This window comes from Ursus americanus, chromosome 16 (assembly GCF_024610735.1).
Source record: "Ursus americanus isolate L20-20 chromosome 16, mUrsAme1.1.p, whole genome shotgun sequence".
Classification (NCBI taxonomy): domain Eukaryota; kingdom Metazoa; phylum Chordata; class Mammalia; order Carnivora; family Ursidae; genus Ursus; species Ursus americanus.
The window spans coordinates 8300360-8324898 of NC_142142.1; the positions used below are offsets into that span (position 1 = coordinate 8300360).

Genomic DNA, 24539 nt, shown 5'->3' on the forward strand with positions numbered 1-24539 from the left:
CTATGGTTTTTCCATATTACATAATGACATAAAAATGTCTACTAAGAAGGTAGTTCTTTATATTCAGGATCCCTGCAAAGAACTTTCTTTACTGACTCTACTTAGTACATCATAAGAATAAACAATACTAGGTATATATTAATAAATAATACATAGGCTGTAGTATTTAGAAACTTACTTATAAGTGGTCTTGGAAAGCAAAGAGAAAAATAATAATAATAAACTAAAAAGAAAGTAAAGTTTGCTTGTCTATCGCTGACAGCACAAGTCAACAGGAAACACTTCAATACAAAATCTCCCCAAAGCATGGAATGTCCCTGATTAACAACAAATGAGTTATCTTTCCTTCTCATATTTTACTCCCAACACACCAGCTTCCAAATACATCCCTGGCACAAATGAACTGAAGAAGGGGAGGAGAGCAAAGGAAAAATACTGTATCATAATTGGTTTCCTCCCTTCAAAATTCCAGAAGATGAGAAAGGGAGGAAGGGAGTGGAAACTAGCCATAACCCAGCATGAAATTCTCCTATTTAAAGCTTAATACACTACATCTCCTGTTACATCTCTTACTTACAGTTAATAATTATTGCGGTCTTCTAATTTTTGACTCTTTTTAAAGTCATAAAAAATTTTTTCTGCCTACTAGTAATTTCTTTATATTAAGAAAAGCTATTTGCACTTTTTTTTGAGTGAATTCACACTAACTTAAATGGAATATAATACTGGTTGAGGAATCGGTGAGAAGAACTACTATCAGTGGGGCTTTGGGGAGGAGGGTGATGGGAGCCTCAAAAAATGAAAAGCAGAGGCACCTGGCTGGCTCAGTCTGTATAGTATGCAACTCTTGATTTCCAGGTTGTGAGTTCAAGTACGATGTTGGGGGTAGAGATAACTTAAAAAGAAAAAAAAGAAGGAAAAGGAAAAGCAGCAAGCAAGATCTTTTATAACACAATACATATAAAAACTCAAGTTCCAAGATCTCGAATGAATTTTTAAATGTCATTCTACTTGCTAGGACAGACCAGAAAAGCCAGACTAGCCCCCTTCCTCAAGCAACTAAAGTTATTATGAATATCAAGAGTATGCACTTTTCAACTTCCAATTCAGTATTATCATTGAAAAAAAAAAACAAATCAGAAACCTAAACTCAGCTTTTAGGAGGTAATATAGTATTCTGCTCAGAACTACATAGGAGTGAAGGGATTCATTCCAATAATTTAACAGAAAAGAATATATATCATTCGAATAAAGAATCTATTAATTCTTGGAACACCAACAATCTATGTATTTACATATTATATGTAAATACAGATATAGTCAACATCAAATAGCACAGTATGTTTTAAAGTGCCCACATGAATCAAAGTATAACACAAGCCAAACAGACACCACTCTAACCCCCTACGGACAGAGCAATAAAACATTTCACCTATAAACAAGTAAGGTGCATTTAAATACAACCAGTTACATTCATTTAACAATTTGGCCAGCCTAAACGAAGACACAAAAATGAATTAAGACTTACCCCCTGACTTCAATGAATTCACATGAGGGGTGAAGCCAAAAGCAGGTGCAAAATCAAAATCCTCTGAGATCACAGAGAACAACAAACTTGCAAACTTAGTGGCAACCAGAATTTGCCAGGTGAAAAAGTGGGAGGAAGGGTATCATGGCACATATAAAGGAATGAATGTACAGAGCACAATTTGATAGCCAGAAGTCCTGAGTGGCCAGGGCAAGGGGAATAAAAAGGAAGGATGAATAAGCATGAAATGGCAATAATTACACAAGGAAAGGAAGCTTGTGGCTAGGTTGCAGAGGGCCATATATGCTACCACAAGGTGTGTAGTCTTTATCTAGAAGGCCATAGAGAACCCAGTATATAATAAACAATGTTTTTAGAAAGCTAACTTGTGGGGCGCCTGGGTGGCTCAGTTAAGCGGCTGCCTTTGGCTCAGGTCATGATCTCAGGGTCTTGAGATCAAGTTCCCCGCTCAGCAGGGAGTTGGCTTCTCACTCTCCCTCTGCTCCCCCCCTTCCTGTGCATGCGCTCTCTCTCAAATAAATAAAACCGTAAAAAAAAAAAGAAAAGAAAAGAAAAAGAAAGCTAACTGGTGACAATGTGGAAGACAGACTTAAAAGAAGAGATTGGTGGGGTAGAAGATATGAGAACACTACTGCAAGAGTTAGGATATTTTTCCAATAATGTAAGTGAAATGTGATGCGGTCAGTAGTAATACAAACAACTAAACAACAGTAGCAGAACCACCTCTATCAACTTAGCAGTGATTGTGTGTCCCTATACTTGACCATAAGCTCCAGTCCCAAGGTATAGGCAATCGGGGGAAAAAAAAGAAAAACATAAGCAAGAAGTCTTTAGAAGATAACCACAGAGCTTAATGACCACTGACCTTCCATACCCCACAGAGAATCTTCACTTACACACTAATTTGTCATTTCTAAATTGCTTCTAAAATTTATTACTTTCTTCATTTAGAGATTTCTACTAAAATACCTTATTTCACTTAATAGATGTTTAAAAACTTTTCATTTTTACCCTTATGAAGAGTTTCGGGTATTTTGCACAGGAATTATTTAAGTCTAAAAATTCCCCTGTGGCCACATGAAAAACAAAAAGAAACAAATGTAAAATTAAAATAGAATACTTCCCAGTGAGAAAACAATGATCTCGGCATATCCAAGTTTGGATAAGACTAAATTTATATGCCCTAGTTAGAAACCTTGAACAGACAGTAGAAATAGTCACAAATAGTACTTAAATTAAATACGAGGCAGGAAAAAAGAACTTTTTAAATTAAAATCTTTGGGCTCCAAACAATTCGGCTATACAAACACATAATTTTATTATAACAACATACAGTTCATATTTTTCATGAAATCAACATGAGGTTATGTACCACAGGAAAAACAGGCAACTGAGAAAGCTTACACACCCAACTCCAATTTGATGTGTTACTAAAGGGAAATAAGAATTGCAGGCCCTCTGTTTCAGCATGCAAATTATCTTCCATCCTTTATAAAAATGTTTGTTGAGCTGTCAATTTGTATTACAGGATTGTTAAAACAGTGGTGTCTCTTCCAATAAAATGAGTCATGCTTCCCTCTATAATAAAGATACTGATCCTCACAATGTTGGCAAGATGGCTTATCTATTTAAAGTTATCCTGATTACGAATACAGGTAATTTTAATGACAAAATATGATAAACACATGTCCCACTAATTTAATGTTCAAAGACAACATTATATTTGTCATGTTCTAACAAACAGTGCTAGTGTGCAATCATCTGAGGTTGACGGACTCACCCCCAGATATTAACCATTAACCAGAGGTGTCAGTTTAGAAATCTCTATGAAATCATTAAGGTCAGTAAATGTTACAATTTAGTGGAAAGATTATTTAAATAAGAATTTCCACTTTAAGGATTATAATTTGATAAATTTTTAAGATCCTTGTTTTTTCATGATAGTATGTGTAGGTTATAGGTTCCACCACTAAAGGGAGAAAAAAAAAAAAGTTTGTATTGCGTTAGTTCCAGTTATAATTTCTAGCTGAGTCAAAGCTCTAACAGCCTTAAAGCAGGAAATCCAAAAGGAAATTCCATCATCAGTTCCTGGGGCTTGGTAACTCAATGGTTCTTTGAAACAAAGATATAAAAGTTCTCAAACTATTTACTATAACCTTACCTCATATCTTCAAGTAAATCACATTCTGCTTGATGTTTGGCTTGAAGTTTTGTCATCTGCTCAACTTGAATGTTTTTCAGTTCTTGTGTAACTTTCACCTAAAATATACCATATATTATGAAGGCCTTACTGCAACTTTAACAACAAAGTAATTACTTAAGCAAAATACTTAATACCTGTCACAATATATACCTCTTGCTTGCGTCTCCCCTAAAGGCCATAAATCCATTATTAGCCACTTAATTTTGCTTCCTGAGGACACTTAATGAGAAATCTAGCCAAATATCCTGAAAGAGGTTAAATGAAAGTAAAAGAGTATAAAAATTACAGATTAAAGAGGTGCAAAATAAACTGCCAGTCATTCCTTTTCATGCACAAGCTCAGTACATATATTGTAGGTCTTTTTAGAGTTTTAGGAGTCTGTCTTCTATTTCTTCCAAGAAAGATTCAAAGATTTTAACCACCAGGAGAGGGGAGCTGAGTATAGATGGCAGAAGTGAGTATAGGAATGCCCAATAGATAATGGCCAAAATTTACGCAATCATGAAATTATATGCATAAATTGACTACATAAATTATTCCATAATGGCTGCGAGAAAGCACACTGTCTCAGGATAATGCCAACTCGCTGACAGCGCATCAAATCACAATCTCTTCCTCACAAAGGAGAAAGCAAAAGTGACCTTCCCGCATATGCAGTGCTTTTAAGCTACCCCAGCAAGCCGGTCCCCGTGGCGGCTCCACTTCAAACAGAACAGCAAATGCAAGCTGTCCAGTGCCTCGCCAGCCAGGCCCGGACCCCAGGGTTCCAGGTTCCAATGGGCCTGGAATCCCCGCCGCGGTGGAGCCGGGCTAACCCGGAGAGGTGGGGGTACATGTGTGAAAGAAAAAAGAGTCACTTAACTGGAGAAACCCGGATTAAGAAAGAGAAAAGGAAGCAGACACGAGCGAGTTGGGCATTTGGCAAATGTTTGCCCACGAGGGGAGGACAGAACAGCCTTCTCCACCCAATGCCCAGAGTAGACACTGAGTAACCATCTGCAGGATTAAAAAGACAAGGACACAGCCTCAGCCCTTGGGAACCCTGGGGAAGAGGACAGTGAACCAGTTCTCGTAGGGCGCAGGGGGGAGCCGCTGACACGCCGAGAGCACCCGTCACTCCCACCCCAAGCCCAGACCGCGGTGCACACGCCATGCACTGCCCGGTTCTCGATGCACTGCCCGGTTCTCGCTCTCCCGGGGCAGCACCATCGTCCCCTGGCCCCTCAGCTGGAGAGGCGGGGCAGGATTGGGGGGGGGGGGGCTTAATTTCTCGTTTTCCCCTGGGGTTGGGGGCGGTGACTAGTCCAACTTCTTTTCGGCCGCCCCGTGGGAAAAGCAGGCCGAACCTTACGGCTAGGCTGGAAACAAATTCCCTGAAAATTACCAAATGGGCGAGGGTGGCGACATGCAGCTGGAGGGCTCAAACCTGGCGCAGACTAAACAATCACACAAGCACAGGCTCTGCAAAGCTGCAGGGGCTCCCCGCCTCCCCTCGGTGCAGCCCCGAGAATGCACTTTGCAGTGAGCAGCACTGCCGTGCGCGCGCGCACACACAAATGCACACCCGAAACTCTTGCGAAACGTCTGGGGGTCTCCCGTGCGGTGGAGGGAACGAGCCCGGGCCGCCCCTTCGTCGGAAAGACACCTCATTCGCGTGGCCCCCGCCTAGAACCGGCGGCAACCCGGTGACAAGCCCGGAGGCTACGGCGGTCACGGCCCCTTGCGGAAAGGGGGAGGGGGCGCCCCAGCCGCGTCCCTTGTACACATCCCTCCCAAAGTCCCCCAGCTGCACCCTCACCTTCCTCGGCGGCGGCTGCATGATGCTGAAGGGACATCAATCCTCCCCCGACGGCGGCGTCAGCTAGGACGAGGAGATGGGGGGCCGTGAGGAGAGGCGGCCCGGCAAGCGTGCGTGTGTGTGTGTGTGTGTGTGTGTGTGTGTGTGTGTGCGCGCGCGCGGGCGCGAGTAAGGAGAGCCTGAGAACGAGGACTCGCCCGGCAGGGAGCAAGGCAAGGCCGGCGGGCGGCTGGAGGAGCCGGGTCGGAGGGCGAGTGTGAAGAGAAGGAGGAGGAGCGCCGGGAAGGCCTGGGGCTCGGACGGCCCGGGGGGTGTGTGAGGGAAGGAGGCGGAGACCGCGAGGGGGCGGGGGCCCAGAAGCTGGGGCGCAGGGTCTCCTAGCTCGCCGAGCGGCTCTTGAGCAGCAGCGTCGTCCCGCTCCCCGCCCGCCGGCGCCGCAGCTCCTCGCAGACGCGGCCCCCCGCCCCCACTCAAGCAGCCCAGCCCTCGCTGGGCCCAACGCCCCCGCCTGGCCCGGGGAGGTGGAAGGCGGTGCCGCGCTCTCGGCTTCGGCTTCTCCACTCTGGCCGCGGGAATTTCCGGCCCCACCGTGTGGCGCAGCGCCCCGCTCCGGCGGCGGAGGGGACAACTGAGTCCAGACCGGGGTTCCAGGGGCCGGGCCACGCTGTAGGGAGGGAGCGTGGCCGCGGAGCGGGGCTTCGGATCTCGGCGGGGGACGTGGGGGAACTAACGGATCGGTCGGCGAATAGGAGGGGCAGAAACGCTAGTGGAGCATGAAAATCCCCCCGTTGTCTCCGAGAGTGGCACGTTCCAAACGCCTCCTGTCCTCCCTCCCCCACACAGAGAGCCAGCCGGGGGCTTCACGCGCGCTTTCCCGCCAGCCGACCGGGCGCGCGCCTCCGATCGGGGCCGCGCACGTGGGCGGGATAGGGCTCTGCGCCGACGCACGCGCACAAGCCGCCCCCGCCTCCTGCCGGCTTTTGGGCTGCAGTGTTTCTGTATATCGGGGGCGACACTCAAGAGTGAAGTTTTTGCCATGGCGCGGAGGGTAGCATGCATGTGGCAGTAGGAGAGTTTCGTTTTTTACTTCTTTTCGGTCTTCAAACACCCCTTTCTGGCGAGTGAATGCGCTGTCCAGATAGGCAAGCGTGAGGGGGCGAGCATCGACAAGTTCTTTCTCAGCCCGCCACAGGTGCCTGACTGCTGCGGGGGCGGTTGCGGGGCAGAGAGGGATGTCTAGTTGCCCTGCAAAGAACAAAACGGCTCTCGGATGCGGCACATTCACGTCAAAGAGCGCAGACTCTGCTGAAAGGGAACCGTGAGGTCGTTAAGCATCCCCAATTCACAGATGGGCAGGCTAGTGCCCATAGGAGAGGAGAGACTTTTTTGTAGGTCACACAGCAAGACTAGACTCTCTGGGTCACCAAAAAACAAAAACAAAACAGGTGCAGATGATAACCATGAGGAAATGTAGAGGAGGCAGCAGGGGCAACGGAGGAAGCTCTTGTCTGGAAGTCAGGACGTCTGGGTGTCGGTCCACTCTGTCTGCCTCTGACTGGCTGGGTGAACTCTGCATTCTTCATTTGTTGGTGAGGCTGTTCAGCCAGCCAGCCCCCTTCACCCACGTTCCTGCCCTGTCCAGATCATCTGGGGATAGGGGTATGAGCCTCCCTTGGGGTCGTTAGGAGAATGAAAATACCTCTTCTGGAGCCACATGGATGTGTGGAGGGATGTGTAGATCGCCTCAAGGTTTTATCAGAAGTTGGGGTACCAGACGTCTGTTCTCAGAAGTGTAGTCAGGCAAAAGAGAAAAGTGAGGCCTGGAGAGACCCGAGTATATTGCCCGAGGCCACAAGTGGCCAGAAATTGGGAAGATGGAACTTGAATCCAGGTTGTTCACATTGAATTACCTAGATTCTTGTACAGGAAGGTGATAGAATCAGAGCTGTGCATGAGTCAGATTGTGTAGGAACTAGGAGATCGGGCTTGTTTTTTCTAGTTTCCTTGAGGCTATTCAAAAGTCTGCCCTAAACCAGAGTCCTCAATCACTGTCACGGAAGGCCTGGGGCAATGGAACCAGTGGGCAGAGGCCCAGCTCCCTGACAGCTGTGGGGCAGCAGTGAGAGCTCAGGTCAGAGGTAGCCAGGCTGGGCTCCAACCTCAGCTCCAGCACCAATTCATTGTGAGGCCTTGAGCTAGTCATTTTCACTGCTTTCAGCCTTTATTCTCTCACTTGTAAAATGGGGATATAATACCAGCCCTGCAGGCTTATTGCAGTAAATAGAATTTCTTCTACCACAGGCCCTGGTACATAGTCTGTGCTCAATAAACGCTTACGGATTCATCATTCATTACAAAAATATTTTCTAAGATTCAAGCCCTGTGCCAGACACTGGGGATACAGAGGTTAGCAAGACAGAATCCCCCTCAGCCTTCAGCAAGGCTAAGTTCCAGACCAGCCATTCCATGAATAACGCTAGGCTAGTGGGGGAGGGGTAACAGTGCTTGCCCAGATGCAGTGTCATGCACACAGAAGGTGCTTAGCAAAGATTTACTGGATCTTAGTCCTGGGTGCAACTAGTCTGGCCCAGAGATTATCCTCCCTTTACCTCTTTCCTGGAGGTGAGGACTAGGAGTATAAAATTGCTAGATGTTGGGAGATTTGGGATCCAGCCTCTACCATTGATAAGCTGGGCCTTTTCTGGGTCTTGATCCCCAACTATGAAATAAAGTAAGTGAATGAGCCTAGAATTTAGTAGGCTCTTCACAGATGAAGTACAATCCCGGGGCTCTATTTTGCGGGTTTACAAAGGCATCCTCCACCTGATTTGCCATTATTCTAAAACCAGGAATAGCACTGACTTTCTGGGATGACTTCCTTTGAAGGTGTGATAAAAAGCTAAGGGGCAACACCAGATGACCTGCTAACTGCTTTTTCAAAAATGTGTTTGTTTTAAATGTGTTTAACATTTCCTAAGTGCCTTTCCCAAACTCCAAACTTTCGTATTACTTTCCTGAGCCAATCTTCACTATAATCCTGTGAGACTGTTCTTTTATTCATTTTACAAATGAGGAACTGGAGCCTCCGTGAAGATAAGTAATTTGCCCTGAAGTGATGGATTTGGGACCAGAATCCAGTTCTCCTATTTGCCTCTTGTTCAAAGGAATTGAGAGAGTTCACCCAGGAAAAAAGCAGACTTGGGAGGATACAATCCATATAATCCAAACTCTACAGGGATGAGGAAAGGGATTTCTATGATTTATGAAAGCCTGACTTAAAATGTACTCTTTGAACCAGGCTGGGAACTTCCAGAGCCTTGCTCCTACAGTGCAGGTAAGCAGTGTGTTACCAGATGTAAGATCTCTTGAGATTCTTTGGGGTAATGCCACAGAGCTGTCCTGTGGCCACGGAGCAGCATGCATTATGGCCCCAGAGACAGAACTGGGACAGGTCTCAGCTGCATCTAAGGAAGAAGCTTTTCCAGGCAGAGCTGCCCCTCGAGGGGCTGAGCTCCCCCATCCCTGGGGCAGTGCAAGTAGCTGTTGGCTCCTTTCCATCAAGGAGGCCACAGATGGGATTCTCACCCTGGGAAGGAATTAATAACAGCTACCATTTATTTTGCCTCTTCTACGTTTCAGGCACTGAAGTAGGCATGGTATTTACATTATTTCTAACCTTCACAACTTCTCGTGGTACACATGACCCCGTTTCACAGATTTCACAGACAGGATCAGAAGCAAAATGACCAGCCCAACGTCACACATCTAGGACAGGAGAGTCAGGCCTGGCCCCTGGGTCCCTCTGGCTCTGAAGCTATGCTCTTCCTCCAGGGTGCATGTTGCTATACAATCTCCCAGAAGGAACGTGATTCTAAATTTAAGTGAGACCCAGGATTAAAAGCTGGCCTAGAGTAGGCATATGAGTAGGCATTGGAAGATGAGCTATTCCAATACTCCGCAGGGCTCCCAGGAGATACTCCAAGGATGTGAAGTGTGCAGCAGCCCTTGAGCATGACTGGAATGTGAACAGCACCCGACCACGGTTGAGAGTGGCCACCCAGGACAGACTGGCACTCCATCCAGGGCTCTAGAGAAGATGGCCACCATCCCATACGCCCATGCTGTACCAGGTCACCTCCCTGTAGCTAAGGTTCACATCCTTCCCTGCTCCCTTTCCTACTCTATCATTATCCCTCACTCACATTGGCACAGGCTGTTCAGGAATACCTGTTAGCTCATCCAGATGCTGGTTTTGAGCCCCACTGAGGCTACCTGGCTGTGCTGCTGCAAATAATGCAGTCTGCGGACCCTACCCCCATTCACCTCCCTACTACCCTAGTCACCTTTCTCCTTGTACTTCCACTCCCTGCCTCCCTCCTCACACACACATATCAGCTTTTACTCCTGCCCGAGCTAATCCCCTCAACACAGCCCTCTGGTAAGCCTAGTATGGGAGCATGCCTGCATTAGTTAGCTCTCAAGACAGAGAATCACAGCCCACTCAAATGAGGCTTCAAGATGAGTAGAAGAGGGCAGCGGCTCTCCCTAGGACACAAAGTGAGTTCGTGGCAGAACCAGACCTTGGATTCTATCCAGCATCACTCAACAAGTCCCTTCTTCTGGGCTCAGTCATGATCAGGTCTCTGGGATAAGACCCAGGCCCCGGCTCCAGGAACTCCCAATCTCAACACATGGACCAAAGGTCATAGCTGTGAGTCCAGAACATGCAGGGTCAGGAGAGTCGCAGGGACCCAGATTCCGCCAGGTGGTAGCAGGGGTCTAAGGCCAGAGGTAGGTCCCTGAGAGGTAGGCACTGGGACAGGGAATTATCTGGTCAGCTGGTGCCAGGGAGTGTTACAACTTGGGTGGGGGTGAGGGACAGCCAGTCCCAGCTCCCCAGTAGGAGCTGACAGTCACATGGGTTTGATATCAGGAAGCAGGAAACCAAGGTCCCAGTCCTGTCTTTGCCAGGCACTTGCTGAATGTGACCTTTTTGGCACAGCTATGTGCTCTGTAAAGACCTGAGGAGCTATGTAAGCTAGTGACTGCCCATCTTGGGACACATCAGGGAAGGCTGAGTGACTGCCTATGTGGGACACCAACAAGGGCCTTCCCACTGGGAGCTGCACTGTGATCACAACTCTGTGAAGCTTGGACTGATGGATAAAACAGTCAGGTTTGGGAGGCGGGTTGACATCACAGGGACTTGGGGGCAGGTAAACCGGGGTTAGATGTTTGGTTCCTCTTCTGCCTAGCTTTGGGCTCTTGCCCAAGTTCTGAAATCTCCTTTCAACTGAATTCCCTTGCCCTTAAAAGGGGAATGATGACTTTTTGCAGGGTTGTGGTGGGAATTAAATGGGAATGTTTACATAAAATGCCTGCAACGGTCCTGGCCCACCAAAGTGAGTTTCCTTTGTATGTGCATGTGTTTTGCTTCAGTTTCCCTTCATTTTGCTCTGGTTTTGTTTGTAAATGTAAAAAACAAAACACAAAAAGAGGAATTCCCATAGGAGGGTGTTGAGCCCAGCTACAGTCCCAGTTTTGCCCCTGACTCATTGTGAAGACCCGGGAAGTCCCAGTCCTCCTTCAACCTCCGTTTCCTCATCTGGGACACAGGGACTTCCACCGGGGACTTTCTTCAAAGCCCAGCTTGAGATGCTACCACTTTGAGAGTCCCTTCTGTGTAGAGGACCCCCCAGGCTGAGCCGGCGGGGGGGTGGGGGTGGTCAGGCAGTGACCAGGGGAAGGAGATGGGAGTTGTAGGGGAGGGACAGCAGCATGGGGAGGTGGGAGCTCGGCAACAACGGTGACCTAGCCTGTGAAACAAGCAGGCCCCACTCAGCTTGGGAAGCCTGCCGCCTATTTTCCCACAGCCTGCCCAGTTAGTGCCAAAACAAAACACACTTGTCTGCTCTGTGCTGGAGGGCAGTGGGCCAAAATGAGTGTCCTGGAGGTCTGGCAGATGCCCTGGCATGCTGCCTCTCCTCCCTGGGCACCCGCCCTTCCCCCGTCTGCAGCACATCCACACACCCGTGGCCTGTGGCCTGTGGCCTGGGCGAGCTGAGCACCACCCTCAGCCAAAACCAGCCCAGGCTGCGGAGAGGAGCTTCCCCAGGACCTGTCCTCCCCCCTCTTATTTCCAGGGCTTCTAAATAGACACTCCAACACCTAAACCTGCCTGTCTTTCCAGTCCAGCCTTGGCCCTGAGATGTGATCTAATTCTCCCCTTGCTGCTGTGGGCAGAGCACGTGGCATCAGGAGCCGGGAGCTGCTGTCAGTCACTACGGGAGGGAATTCCCCGGCTCAGGAAAGCTCTTCCAGAGGAAGGGAGCAGGTGGTGCGTCTCCCCGAAGAGACAGACACCGCCAACGCTGTAGGCAGAGCCAATCCTGGGGTAAGAAGCACCATATCCACCACCCCCGCCTTCTCTCTGATGCTTGTCTACACGGGGCACAGTAATAATAATAGCTTATACTTTATAATAGTTACTGTGTGTCAGCATTCACATAAATAATTTAATTCTCACAATAACTTTGAAGTAGGTACTATTATTAGCCCCTTTTTACCCTAAGGTCATACAGCCAGTAAGTGGCAACCTGAGATTTCTACCCAATTAACCAGGCCCAGGGTCTGTGCTGTTAACTATTGCCAATCTGCCAGCGGAAGAGGGTAACCCCCATAAAACCCAAGTCCAAACTCGGAGTGTGGCAAAATGTTTGCCCTGGTCTCCTACAATCCAAGCATTGACCCAGACTCTCCTGAAGCTGGAGAATCACCTAGGGCTGCTTGTTTAAAACACAGGGCCCTCCTCTGAGGATCCAGTAAGTTTGACCTGGGAAGAGAGGCAGTGCCTGACATGTGGAAATTGCCAGAAAAAAGTATTTGTCAGAGGAATGAATGCCCTGCCTTCTCTGAGTCTCCGTTCATCGCTAAAATGGGGTTTCAGTTCCCCAGCCGGCCCCATCTCTAAGTGCCGCTGTGTGCTGGGCTGTGTGTCTGTACCAGCTTTGCTTGGGTGTGAGGCGGTGTTTGCAAGCACACCCACTGGCTCCTAATAATAGCCGTAATGACAATAGCTAACATTTCTTGCATGCTTATGAAGTACCAGGCACAGCTCTGAGGGCTTCGACTGTGTTAACCCATTGATTCTCACAACACCCCATTATCCTGACTTTAAGGATGGAGAAACTGAGGCTCAGAGAGGGTGAGTAACTTGCCCATGATCGCACGATAGTAAGAAGCAGGATTTGAACCCAGATGTTCCTGCTGTAGTGTCCAGAGGTTAACTACTCTGTTATAGTTTCTGGTCTCCCCCAGCCCCTCCCCTTGGGAGCTGGGCTGTCGCAGTTGAGCAAATGGTGACTGTACCTATCGTGTTCAGGAAGGGGAGAATGGAAATTAAACTAACAGAGACAAGATTTAGAATCCCCTCACTATTGTTTGAGCCTGAATAAGAAATTCCAAGGCACGGAATCAACATGCTGTAGCCATTCCACGTGGGGAAGGCTGCCTCTGTCGAAACCAGGGGACCCCAGGAGGCTGCCTTGGAAGTGGCCCTGGAGGCATGGGAGATAGACACTCCCAGGAGAGCAAACACCACAGGCTGGATGGGCTGAGCCATGTTTGGGGACAGTCTGAGTATCCCAAGAAATGAGCCTACAAAGGTGGACTGCAGTCTTGGCTGTCCCACTTGGATATTTGCTCTAAATTCTGAAAAGCGATCTTCCTTTCTGGTGTTTATCACACTCTGTAATAGGCGCGTGCATTACTTATCTCACCCATCCTATCAGCAGTGCTTCCATCCCCGCAGATCTCGGGAGGAGATCTTGTTTGTCGCTGTACCACCAGCACCTAGGACAAGGCACGCTGGATGGACGGATTTGAAGGCCTGAAGTCCCAAAGGTTTACCAGCCCTGGAACTTTCAGTGTGGGCAGCCAGTCACAGAATAGAAGGCCCAGGATGGCACCCTAAGGAAGGGTGTGCCCAAGGGCCTGTGTCCTGTTTGTATTCAGCCCTCTGTCCTCACACGCTGCACTGAGGTCCCAAACCCAGTGACCTCACTGCTGTTCCTCCCGGGTGGAGGTAACATGATTCCTGCCCCTCCTTCAGCCCTGGTCTCTGGGTGGGTGCCTCCCCATCCTTCTGTTTGTTCCCTTCACCTGCCCACATCTCAGGGCAGCCCATCTTTCACTTGAACCTGAGAGGTGAATTGCTGCCTGCTGGCCTCCTGACTAATATAGGACCTCCCACCTGGATCTGCCTATTTGGTTTGATTAGTTCAGCACATTTCCCAGAACAAAGAACCAACCAGCCTAGCCCGTGAACAGCACTCCCGTGTGCCTGCTCTAGGGAAGGCATGTGCAACCTGGCTTCTTGGGGGCCCCAGAGTCTGATTCTGACTTCCTGTCCCTCCAGAAGAACTCCTGTGGGCAGCCTCTGTTGAGACAGAGGCACCCGCAGCAAGGTGACATTGACTGGCACGGTGAACCAAGACCACAGAACAAAACAGGCCTCAAGACAGAACATGGTCGCACCCCACCTCGGCAAGGTGGGTGGCAAGGCTGTGGGAAACCAGGAAACTGCACTGCTCAGGGCGGGCCTCCTGAAGGGCTGGGAAGGGCCTGGTTGGGAACCACGGGGTGCTGGAAAGGCAGGGAGAAGAGGGAGGAGAAGTTTAGCTCGGGAGACAGTTGAACAAAGGCTTGGCTGGAGGAAGTGGGCTTCCTGAGGGCAGGAGCGAGGGCAGGGACTTGGTGGGGCACACCGTGGTCCATGGCAGGCTGTCCCTTGGCCTCCCTCAGGACATAGCCTCTCACCCTACCCTAGCCAGGATCAAGGCTCCCACATTCCCTCACAAGGTATCCCACCTTCCCCTAGTTTGGGCTGCCTGTCAGCCCAACGGTTTCACTTCCCTTGCTAACCGCACCTGCCCAGACCACAGCCATAGTAAGGCCCGGGTTTCAGGTCTCATTTCCTCCACAGCTCTAGACTCCTAAAGTTTCAATTTCTCAATAGGGGTTGGGCCTGACACTGACATAGGTCCCCTCCATCGTTTGTCACCGTCTCTCCCCCAGCCTGGCTCCTCTGCCTTCCTAGCAACAAGAGCAAGCCTTCTGATAGGCTATTCTGGCCATGCAGTCCTCTGCTGCAGACACTTCTATGGCTCCCCCCACCCTACAAATTAAGCCCCACATTCTTAACATGACATTCCAGGCCCCTCACTGCAGGACTCCTGCCAGCCTCCCTGACCTCATCAGCTTCACCATTTTAGACATGCTTTGTTCCCAACACAACATATATATGCATTTTTCCAGAACTCATCAGGTTCTTTTAGCAACTTCACACTTCTGAATATGCTGTTCCCTCTGCTTTCAGCCTTTCCCCCTTTTCTCTGCCTGATAAACTCAAATTTACTCTTCAACCCCCCCGCCCCCCGCCAAAAACCCTGCTTCTTCCTGACATTAGGTCAGAATTAATGCTCCTGTTCTAGTTTCAGATCTTGATGATAGCATTAAGTTCTGGTTGACCAGACTTCTATTTAGTTATGTCTTTCTGAACTCCCCTTCCTTTCAAGTCTGGCCCAGCTGGATTGCTTTTTTTGCTATGTGACCTTGGGCAAGTCACTTAACCTTCTCTGGAGCTCTCCCTGAGCCTCTCTGAGGCTGGGTTAGGTGCTCTCTGTTGAGAGTTTTTCAGCACCTGTATGCACGTCGATAATCATGATTTATCCTGTGATTCTGTAACTATCCCCTACCAGACTATGAATCCCTTGCTGACAAGGTAACAGGCCAGATTTCCTTCCAACCAAATTGTCTCTGTATTCCCAATGCCCACCATTCCGGAAATACTTAGGGCACAGGCAAATTTAATCCCAATTCCATGATTGCAAGTAGAGAAACGGAGCCCAAAGAGGCACAGAGATTTGCCCAGGGACGTGAATCAGCTTCAGGGCTTTTTCCTCTGCCCGCCCCCAAGTCCTTGGGCCAGCCTACTCTCCAGGGACCTCCCCTGGCCTGTGGCCAACCTCTGGACCAGAGAACGGGCCTGCACAAGGCCTCACCTGTTGCTGTCCCATGGGCTTTCAAGGTAGAAGTGGCCAGATGCTCAGTTTTACTTCCCTCCTGGCTGCAGAGCGCTGAAAGCAACTGTCAGACCTCAGGCACTTCCGTTGTGCTCGCAGCCAGCCTTCCTTTTCACTCCTTCCGTAGGCAGCAAGCATACCAAGGGCAACCGCCTCTGTGCCAGCTCCTGGGGCATTCTGTTTCTCCTTAGGGGGCGCAGCCCAGACACCTTTGTGGTGGACTTCCCCTAAGAACAGTCTCTACCCTTGGGAGTTTGTGGCAGAAAAGCCTCATTACCCAAAACCCCAGAAGACTGGAGTCTGGGCCTTGATGAAACCTATGACCTGTATGGTTGGGGAGTGAAAGGCCACACGTGAGGAAGCTTCTGCAGAATCATAAACTCTCAGAACCCTTGATGGAATTTGTTCGCTTTGCAGATAGGGAGACTGGGGCCCAGAAAGGGATTTTCCTAGAGCAGAAATTCAGTGATCTACCCAGGAGCATTTACTTGACCCTGAGCTAAACGATCCCAATCTGGGTTGCGCTTAAGTGCTTCTGCCAGTGTAATATTGCTTTGTTTTTCTCTCTCCCTTCTACCGGCCCATCAGGTGCTTTTCTCCCAGTGCCTGCCTGCAACGGCAACTTCTCAACCCCCAGCAAGGCTGCCCGCTAACCCTTAATGCACTTACAACAAGATCACCAAAGCCATAATACTAATGTGTAAAATATGAATAAATGGCTCAGACCAAGTGCCTGAGGAACATCTTTGGGATGCCCAGGGGCCTTTTATACTTAAAGTCTGGTTTCTGTGGCCTTTCCTCAGCAGAGAGAAAAGTCCAGGGACAAAGATGGGGCTTGGGAATGTATTTTCACTGCTCTTTATCAGTCCTTCTCCCCAGCTCACACTTAATCCACAGGTGCTTGGAGGGTGCTTTTGGAAGGAAGACAATAGCTTGCCCTCTGCTTCTCTCGCTTTGGTAACTTATATCATCCTGAAGGCTAGGGGGGCAGGGCATAAAAGATCAGGCAGTTCAACCTGGAGTCCAATTCGGACATCATTTCTCCACCTTTTTTTTTTTCTCCACCACCTTTATTGGGCTCCTGCCAGATCCGGTGCTTGCTGCATGAAGATCCGACAGGGGCTCGTCTTCAGGGAACTCACCACCTGAGGCTGGAGACAGACATGTAAAGAGTGTGTCACGTGCCCAGGTGAAACAGTGACCAGGTTTCTCCGGGAAGAAGGTGCTTTCCCAGGATCTTGAAGGATGAATTCACCAGAGAAGGAAGGGAAGGGCTCCAAAGAGCTCTCTATATTCCTACACCGAGAGCCTGCCATCAAGCAGTCCCCTCGTAGATCAGGCTCCCTGGCTTCTGCACAACCTTTTGCTTTTCCCCCAGGTGTTATTTACTCACCTTGTTGTCAACCAACTTATCACACACTTCATCTGTGAAGATGCTATGCTGGGCCTTGCGTACTCCTGTCCTCAAGGAGCCCCCAGCAGAGAGAGACAATGACCACCCACTGTGGACAGGTGGTGTTGGGCGAGGACAGAACCGGAGAGCTAGCAAAGTCACCTGACCTATTCTGGGAGGTCAGGGAAGACTTTCTGTGCAAAGATTTATGACCCAGAATCTGAGATATGGAATCTCCCTTGACCCTCCTGACATTTCTCTAAGGTAGGTCCTATTTTCTCCATTGTAAAGGTGATAAAATTGAGGCCCTGAAAATGTCAGTGCCTTACCCAAGATCATGTGGTTAGTAAGAGGGAGGGGGCTGTTGTGGGGTGTGTTGACCCCTGGACACCTGGCAGCAGAGGGTGGCTCCACTGGAAGGGCTGAGCCTGGAGAATGGAACCAGCGGTGGGATATTCAGAGGCATGGAGGGAGGAGCAGAAGCTGAGAGCCCAGAGCTGGGTGGAACCAGCAGGACATGCCATCTTCCCCACACACAGTGGAGCAGAGGAGCAGATAGGAATTCCCAACAGGCCATCAGGTCATGGCTTCAGAACAGCAGAGCTGGCTCAGTCCTTGGACACCATCTCATTCAGCTCCCATGAAACTGAGAATCAACCAGAGCAATTGATGAGGACATACAGTATCACAGTGGCTGGCCCTGGACAAGAAGCCCAGCTCTGTCCCCCAGCCCAAGTCTCCGTGCACAGCCTTGGCTGCCACTGCACCATTAATCCAATCTATGTCTACTTAAGTGTGCTCTGGCTTAGACACTCTTCTGGGGACCAGAGGGACCACAGGGATCTTCCGCACCACTGCTGTCAGGGGGTTTACAGGAGTTTAACTGGAGTGGGGAGTCAGATCTGGTTTACAGACTGCAGGCAGCATATGAGAAGCGAGGGGACCACAGGCATAAATAGAGTGCTGGGGAGTGAGGTGGAGAGGACATTCGTGTCTGAGTGTCCCAGGCACATCTTGGACCTCAGTTCTCCCATCTGTTCCAAGAAGGGACTGTTGTCAACAATGTCTGAGATCTCTCCGTTCGGGCAGTCAGGCCTCTCCCCGCGCCTGCCTTGGGAGGTAGGCTGGGTGGTGGGAGCAAAGGAAGTGGCTTGAGCTGCTTGACCCATTACCAGCAGAGAAATCACAGACTCAGCTCTCAGACATCTGGGAGGCGTTGGGCAGCCGGAGTATTTTTAGAAGGCCAGAGGCAGACATGCCCGGAATCCTGGGCGTTGCTGAGCCAAAGAAATTGGGAGGCCAGCAGAGGGTGAACCAAAAAAGGTGGCCTCTGTGCTGGTTCTTCCTTCCTCAAGGTCTGCCCAGCTTCCCTGTCCCTGGAGGCCAGTGCCCAGGCCTATGGTGTGCAAGCTCTGGTGTCCCTGACTTGCCGTTGATCACTGATCTGCTTCCTGATGTGGAGTCAGATGCAGAGCTGTTACAGGGCCTCGGGGGAAGGATGTTCGTCTGCAGCATTTCATCTACTTTAATACCTTCGGCTCGCCCTTTGAGTGCTTTCTCTGGTCCAGGTGAGCTGCTGGGCCCTAAGGATACAGAGAGAAAGAAAGCGACTCTGGAGGCTCAGTGCTCAGATTTCTTGGAGGGGCGGGGGGGGGGGCATGAGCACAGATGATAATAACACCCCAAGATCACTTTGGCAGAGGAGGACAAATGGGCCTGGGGGAGCTTGGAGGAGGCCTGTGGGTTTCCCAGGGCCGCCACAAGGACCACATCATTATCTATGGACAAAAATGTAAGCTGCAAGTTAGGGGGCAAGCTCTGGGTTATAACTAAAGGGTGATTATCAGTCTTTCTAGAGCCATACCTTTCCTCTTGCATTATTTCTGAAAGATGTCTCAGATTTGGAGTAAAGGGTAGATGATCTTTTCAGCTCTGGACCTACCAACTACCAGAAAAATCTGTCCGGCTTACAGGGGCAGCTCTAACAAATGGATGCCCCTGCCCCCCTCCCCAGCCCATTCCCCTCAGACCCTCCTGGCAAGTGCACTCCTTTGTATTATAGATGAAGACCCAAGGCCCAGAAAGGGGCATGTCCAACTCAGGATCCCTCAGGAAGGCCTCAGGAAGGACTCTGACCTCTGTCCGGAACCTGCAGATTTCCACGTAGTCAAAACCACGGGAAAGACACTCCCAAGCCCCGTCACAGGGCAAGGGCTGAGGTGTGGGGTGAGCAGAGGGCAGGAGTCCAGCCCCACACTGTGTCCCATCACAACTGACTCTGCAGCTTAGAGCTGGCCTGTTCCCACCCCCTCCCCGAGACCATCTGTCCTTCCAGCCCAGCAATTCCTCAAACCAGGCTCCTCAGTTTCTTGAGGGTTTCCAGCCTCAGTCACAAGTGGCTACAAATATTCTACCTGAATTTTTAAATGCAGTATCTTCGCTTTAATGATAATCTAAACAAATTAATATGAGAATATTCTAGCTTAGTGGGAATGCAGAGCATCTCATAAAAGAAGCAGCTCTAAGTGTCAGTGTTGGTATCTGGGTTTATCAGCAAACTCGTGCCAAAGAATCCCCTAAAGAGACCACATTTAACTTCAGTGCAGTGTCTCAGCCTAACCTACCAAGCCAGAGACTCATTGCTCTACTAAAATGCTCCTTTCTTTCTTTCTCTTTCTTTCTTTCTTTCTTTCTTTCTTTCTTTCTTTCTTTCTTTCTTTCTTTCTTTTTTTTTAAGATTTTATTTATTCATAAGAGACAGAGAAAGAGAGAGAGAAGGAGGCAGAGGGAGAGGCAGGCTCCCCGCTGAGCAGGGAGCCCAATGTGGGACTCGATCCCAACACCCTGGGATCATGACCTGAGCCGAAGGCAGATGCTTTACCGACTGAGCCAACCAGGTGCCCCTAAAATGCTTATTTCTTTCCTGCAAGATCCTGGGCAGAGAAAGAAGGCTCTCAGTTGGGATCAGAAGGCCTGAGTCTAATTTTGTCTCTGTTCCCAGCTCATGGAATAGCCTTGGATAACTCCTTACCTGGGTCTAGGTATGGGTCTAGATTTCTTCGTTTGTAAAATGGTCAGCTTGGGTTAGACAATCCCTATGACCTCATCTGGCTCTCACAAGACAAGATTCCAAATTGTGATGAGCTACCCTCTTATCCCCGCCCATCCCCCAGCCCCTACTCTCCACCCACCACATATCATACCCCCCCCCCCCCAGTGCTGTACTGGGCTCCTGGGAAAAGACATGGGCGGAGAAGTGGAGCCTCCAGGAAAGCAGGTATCAGGCAAAAATAAAGGATGCCACCCAAGGGGGTCTGGAGGTCATCAGGAAGAAGGCCACCAGGCCAAAGAGAATTCTTACAACCAGTCACACTGCCAGCTAAGACACAACCTCAAAGCCTGGAGGTTCCTCCCAGGGTGGTGAGATTCCACATCCTGGACTCCTACAAGGTCAGGGAGCTTAGTACTCACTGGTGTGGGGTTCACCTCTGAGGCTCCCCAACAGGCCATATCCATTCCACCCCACCCATCCCTCCATTGAGAGACCTGAGCCACCCTCTCCTCTATCCACTCCTTTCCCGGCTCACACTGGGGCCTCAAGGCACAGGGGCCCCAGGCGGTGCTGGACTTACTTTCTCTGACCTGATCGCCATTCTCTATCTCCCACCACTTGGACCTGCCCAATTCCCATAGATTGCCTAGATTTCAAATTAGGAGTCCCCCTGTCAGGAAGCCCTCCCAGATCCCCCACCCCAGGCAGGGTCAGGCTCTTCATCCCTCACCCCATGGTCAGTATTAACCTCTGCTGCTGATCCACTGTAAATATTTTCTGTCCGTCTCTCCCTCCAGACTCCCTGCTGCCTGTGTTAATTCAGACATTGTGCAGATGACATTCTCTTGTAGCTGAGAGCTTTTTACTTTAACAGAACTTTTTGGGAATCAGCTCTCTGCTGGGTGCTGCTCTGTGAGGAGCTGTGCTAGAGGTTAACTCTGGCCCTCCGGCCTTTTTCATCAGAGTAGTTCTGGTGTAAACTTGCTGTTTGCCCCCCAGGGCTGGGAGTGGGGGGTCTATTAAACCTCTCTGCCTTGCTGGGAAAAAGTTTGAAGTTCTGTCCCTTGACCAGGGAGTTTTTAGGCCTTGTAGAGCCGCTGGAGTAGGAGGAAGTGTCTGCGGGCCCCCCGACCTGGGCCCCAGGCATGCATGCCCGCTCAATCAGTGTTCACGAGAGGCTTGGCAGGCTCTTGACAGTTCGAGGACTAGACAATTGAACCCGGGCACCCTGCAATGCTGTCCCATCAATTTGTTCTGTCTTGTCACCCTTTACCTGAAGGGGTCTCTTGGGGACACAGGCTAGAGAAGTGGACAAGAGCACTGTCAGATGGGAGGGGAGAGCACAATAGGGTAAGGGAGGCCAGGGGAGGGAGTATAGGTAGGGAAATGCTTGGGGTAGGTAGGGCATCCCCGCCAGACCTGGGTGGGAGTGGCTGCCTCTTCCCCTGGCTGTGGGACCACCCTAACTTTCAGTAGCTTGATCCCCATCCAGTCCCAGCTGAAGAGGCTTCAGAGGCCAGAGGTCATAGGTCATCACTTCCCAGAGAAACACTGCAGGTCTCAGGGTGCTCTGTTCTCAGCACCCCAGTCCAGGGGAAGGGGCACTGAGCAGTGAGTCAGGAAAGTATATGACTTTGGGCAGGTCATGCCTCATCTGTGAGCTTCAGTTTTCCCATCTGTACAGTAAAAAATGGACTCTGTAACCCCTAGAAGCCCTCCAGTTAAGACAGTATATAGGCAGGATGAAGTGGAAGAAACTGTCCCTTCGTGCAGGCTGCTAGCTGGGTGCTCCCGCATATCTCATCCCATCTCATCTCCAAGCCACAGAGCAAGAAAAAAATATCTCTGCCCAAGTACAGCTAATGGAACCGAGGGCACAGGCGGCTCAGACCCCTTCAAAAATCATGCCTTTGGGCAGGGAGGGCCTTAGAATTGAAGTGAGGCTACCAAATTTTTGCTCTAGGCAAAGAAGAGTGGCTTGGATAGGGTTTGTTTTTTGGTAAAATATAGAACAAAGAATTTATCATTTTAACCATTGTCAGGTGTGCAATTTGGTGCCATTAAGTACATTCATGATGTTGTATAACCATCACGACTATGTATTTCCAGATTTTTCCATCGTCCCAAACAGAAACTCTGTACCCGTCCAACTAACAATAATTCCCCATGCCCCTTCCCCTCCCAGTCCCTGGTACCCTGTTATTCTACATTCTGTCTCTATGAATTTGCCTGTTCTAGTACCTCATGTAAGTGGAATCATCCTATATTTGCCCCTTTTTGTCTGGTGTATTTCACTTAACATAATGTCTTCAAGGTTCACGCTGTAGCAGGTGTCAGAACTTCGTTCCTTTTTAAGGCTGAATAGTATTCCTTTGTATGGATGGATCACAATTTGTTTATCCATTCATCTGTTGATAGACACTTGAGTTGTTTTCATCTTTTGGCTCTTATGAATATTGCTGCCATGAACACGGGTATACAAATATCTGTTTGAGAGGTGCCTGGGTGGCTCAGTCGGTTAAGCATCTGCCTTCGGCTCAGGTCATGATCCCAGGGTGCTGGGATCGAGCCCCACGTCAGGCTCCCTGCTCAGTGCGGAGTCTGCTTCTCCCTCTCCTCCCCGTTTATGCTCTCTCTTGCTATCTCTGTCTCTCTCTCTCTCTCAAAGAAATAAGTAAAATCTTTGGGGAGCCTGGGTGGCTCAGTCGTTAAGTGTCTGGCTTCAGCTCAGGGCGTGATCCCAGAGTCCTGGGGTCGAGCCCCACATTGGGCTCCTCCGCTGGGAGCCTGCTTCTTCCTCCCCCATTCCTCCTGGTTGTGTTTCCTCTCTCACTGGCTGTCTCTCTCTCTCTGTCAAATAAATAAATAAAATCTTAAAAAAAAAAAGAAAGAAAGAAAATCTTCAAAAAAAAAAAAAACCGAAAACAAAAACTAAACAAATATCTGTTTGATTCTCAGCTTTCAAATCTTTTGGTTATGTACCTGGAAGTAAAATTGCTGGATCATATGATAATTCTATGTTTAACTCTTTGAGGAAACACCAAACTGTTTTTCACAGTGGCTGCACCATTTCACATTCCCACCAGCAATGCGTGAGGGTTCCGGTTTCTCCTGGGGACACAGGCTGAAGATACTTGTTATTTTCCTTTTTATTATTTTATGTAATAATAGCCGTCCTGATGAGTATGGTGGTATCTCATTGTGGTCGGCCTGGAATTTTTTTTTTTTTTTAACAATTTTAGCTTGTAGAGCCCTTTTGTCAGAGAAGTTACCCAAAGGCCACGTGATGTCTGGGAGAGGAGCTGGCGGTAGTTACTTGGCGGCGAGATGGGCTGGTGAGGTGAATGTGTGTGAGGGGTGCTCATGTGTGAGAGTCTTTTCTCTTGGTCTTTCCTTCCCTGCCCTGCCCTACCCAAAAGTCCTTAAGGTCTTTATGAGGAACCTGGTGGCACAGTGTAAAATGTCCCTGACTCACGGTCACTGAAGTCACTTCCCTTCTGGGGTACTAACTGGAGGAGGCCAAGTGTAACAGTGGCAGGAAGCTTCTCATTTTTTGTCCTTGGGGCAGGACTTTGCCAAGGAGGAGGCCCTCTCTGTTTTGGCAGTCACTTGAGGTTATCAGATGTAAATAGGCCTTGGCAGAACAAAACAGGACCCTGTGTGGCCTGACAAAGGCTTCTTCTTCCAAGATCCAACGGGGATGCAGAGCCCAGCAGAAAGGAGCTTCCAGGGTACAGATGGAAGAAGGCCCAGCCCCTGCCCTGGAGAGGTCCAAAGTTGGTCAACTCTCTCCCCAGATAACCATCCCCAATAAACGTCACTGGGGAGCGAGAAAGGGTCGTTGGGTCCCCAAGGGGAACTCCGTGGTGTGGGAAAGGAGTCTTGTACTGGTGCAAGACTCAATTTTGCTGCTGAAGACTGAGAAGACCTTTTGAACTTTCCTCCTGGAGAAAATTGCCCGAGCTCAGGAATGTGGATGAGAGCTGGGGCCCTGGAGTCCTGCGTTCGTGGCTGCCGGGGCTCTGAGCAGCGAGCTGGGGCAAGGCGGGTGCTCAGCAGGAATCTGGAGTGAAATGAGCTAGCCCAGGGGGGTTGAGCAGTCCCAGGAAGCAGGAGAAAAGGCCCCCAGAGGGGCAGACTGGATTTCCTCTTGATAAGATCTTGAGGGAGCTCAAGCAACTAATGGGGGAGAAGTAGGAACATAATTTGTGCCGTAAGCTGGGAGAGTGACCAGACCAGCTACATGTAGTTCTCAAGGTCTTGGCTTCTCTAGCTCCCGGAAGTGGGGCAGGGTGAGGGGCACCAGACAAGTGTATTATCCCTTTCCGAACTCAGCTTAAGACAACCCTGGGGAATGTCTCTGAGCCTCTTTCCTTACTTTGGTTCCCTACAAGTCCTTCTCAGATACCCTTCAAGAGCTCCCTGGCTGTTCCTTATCCTCAGCATTCCACCATGCCCCCTG

At 49.6% G+C, this 24539-nt stretch overlaps 1 protein-coding gene across 3 annotated transcripts in view; it reads right to left on the bottom strand.

Moving 5' to 3' along the window:
- FCHSD2 (FCH and double SH3 domains 2) overlaps positions 1-6205 on the bottom strand; it is a 265087-nt gene extending 258882 nt beyond the window's left edge. The window contains exons 1-2 of one of the 3 annotated variants that reach the window (XM_087868135.1): positions 5551-6205; positions 3711-3808 (exon numbers count right to left, since the gene is read on the bottom strand). In XM_087868135.1, the coding sequence (XP_087724261.1) occupies positions 3711-3808; positions 5551-5571 (119 nt within the window). In that variant the 5' untranslated portion in view covers positions 5572-6205. Of the gene's footprint in view, positions 1-3710; positions 3809-3902; positions 3952-5550 lie in introns of those variants that run through there. The other 2 variants (XM_045816309.2, XM_087868134.1) reach the window with 2 other exon arrangements.
- Positions 6206-24539: the final 18334 nt, after the last annotated feature.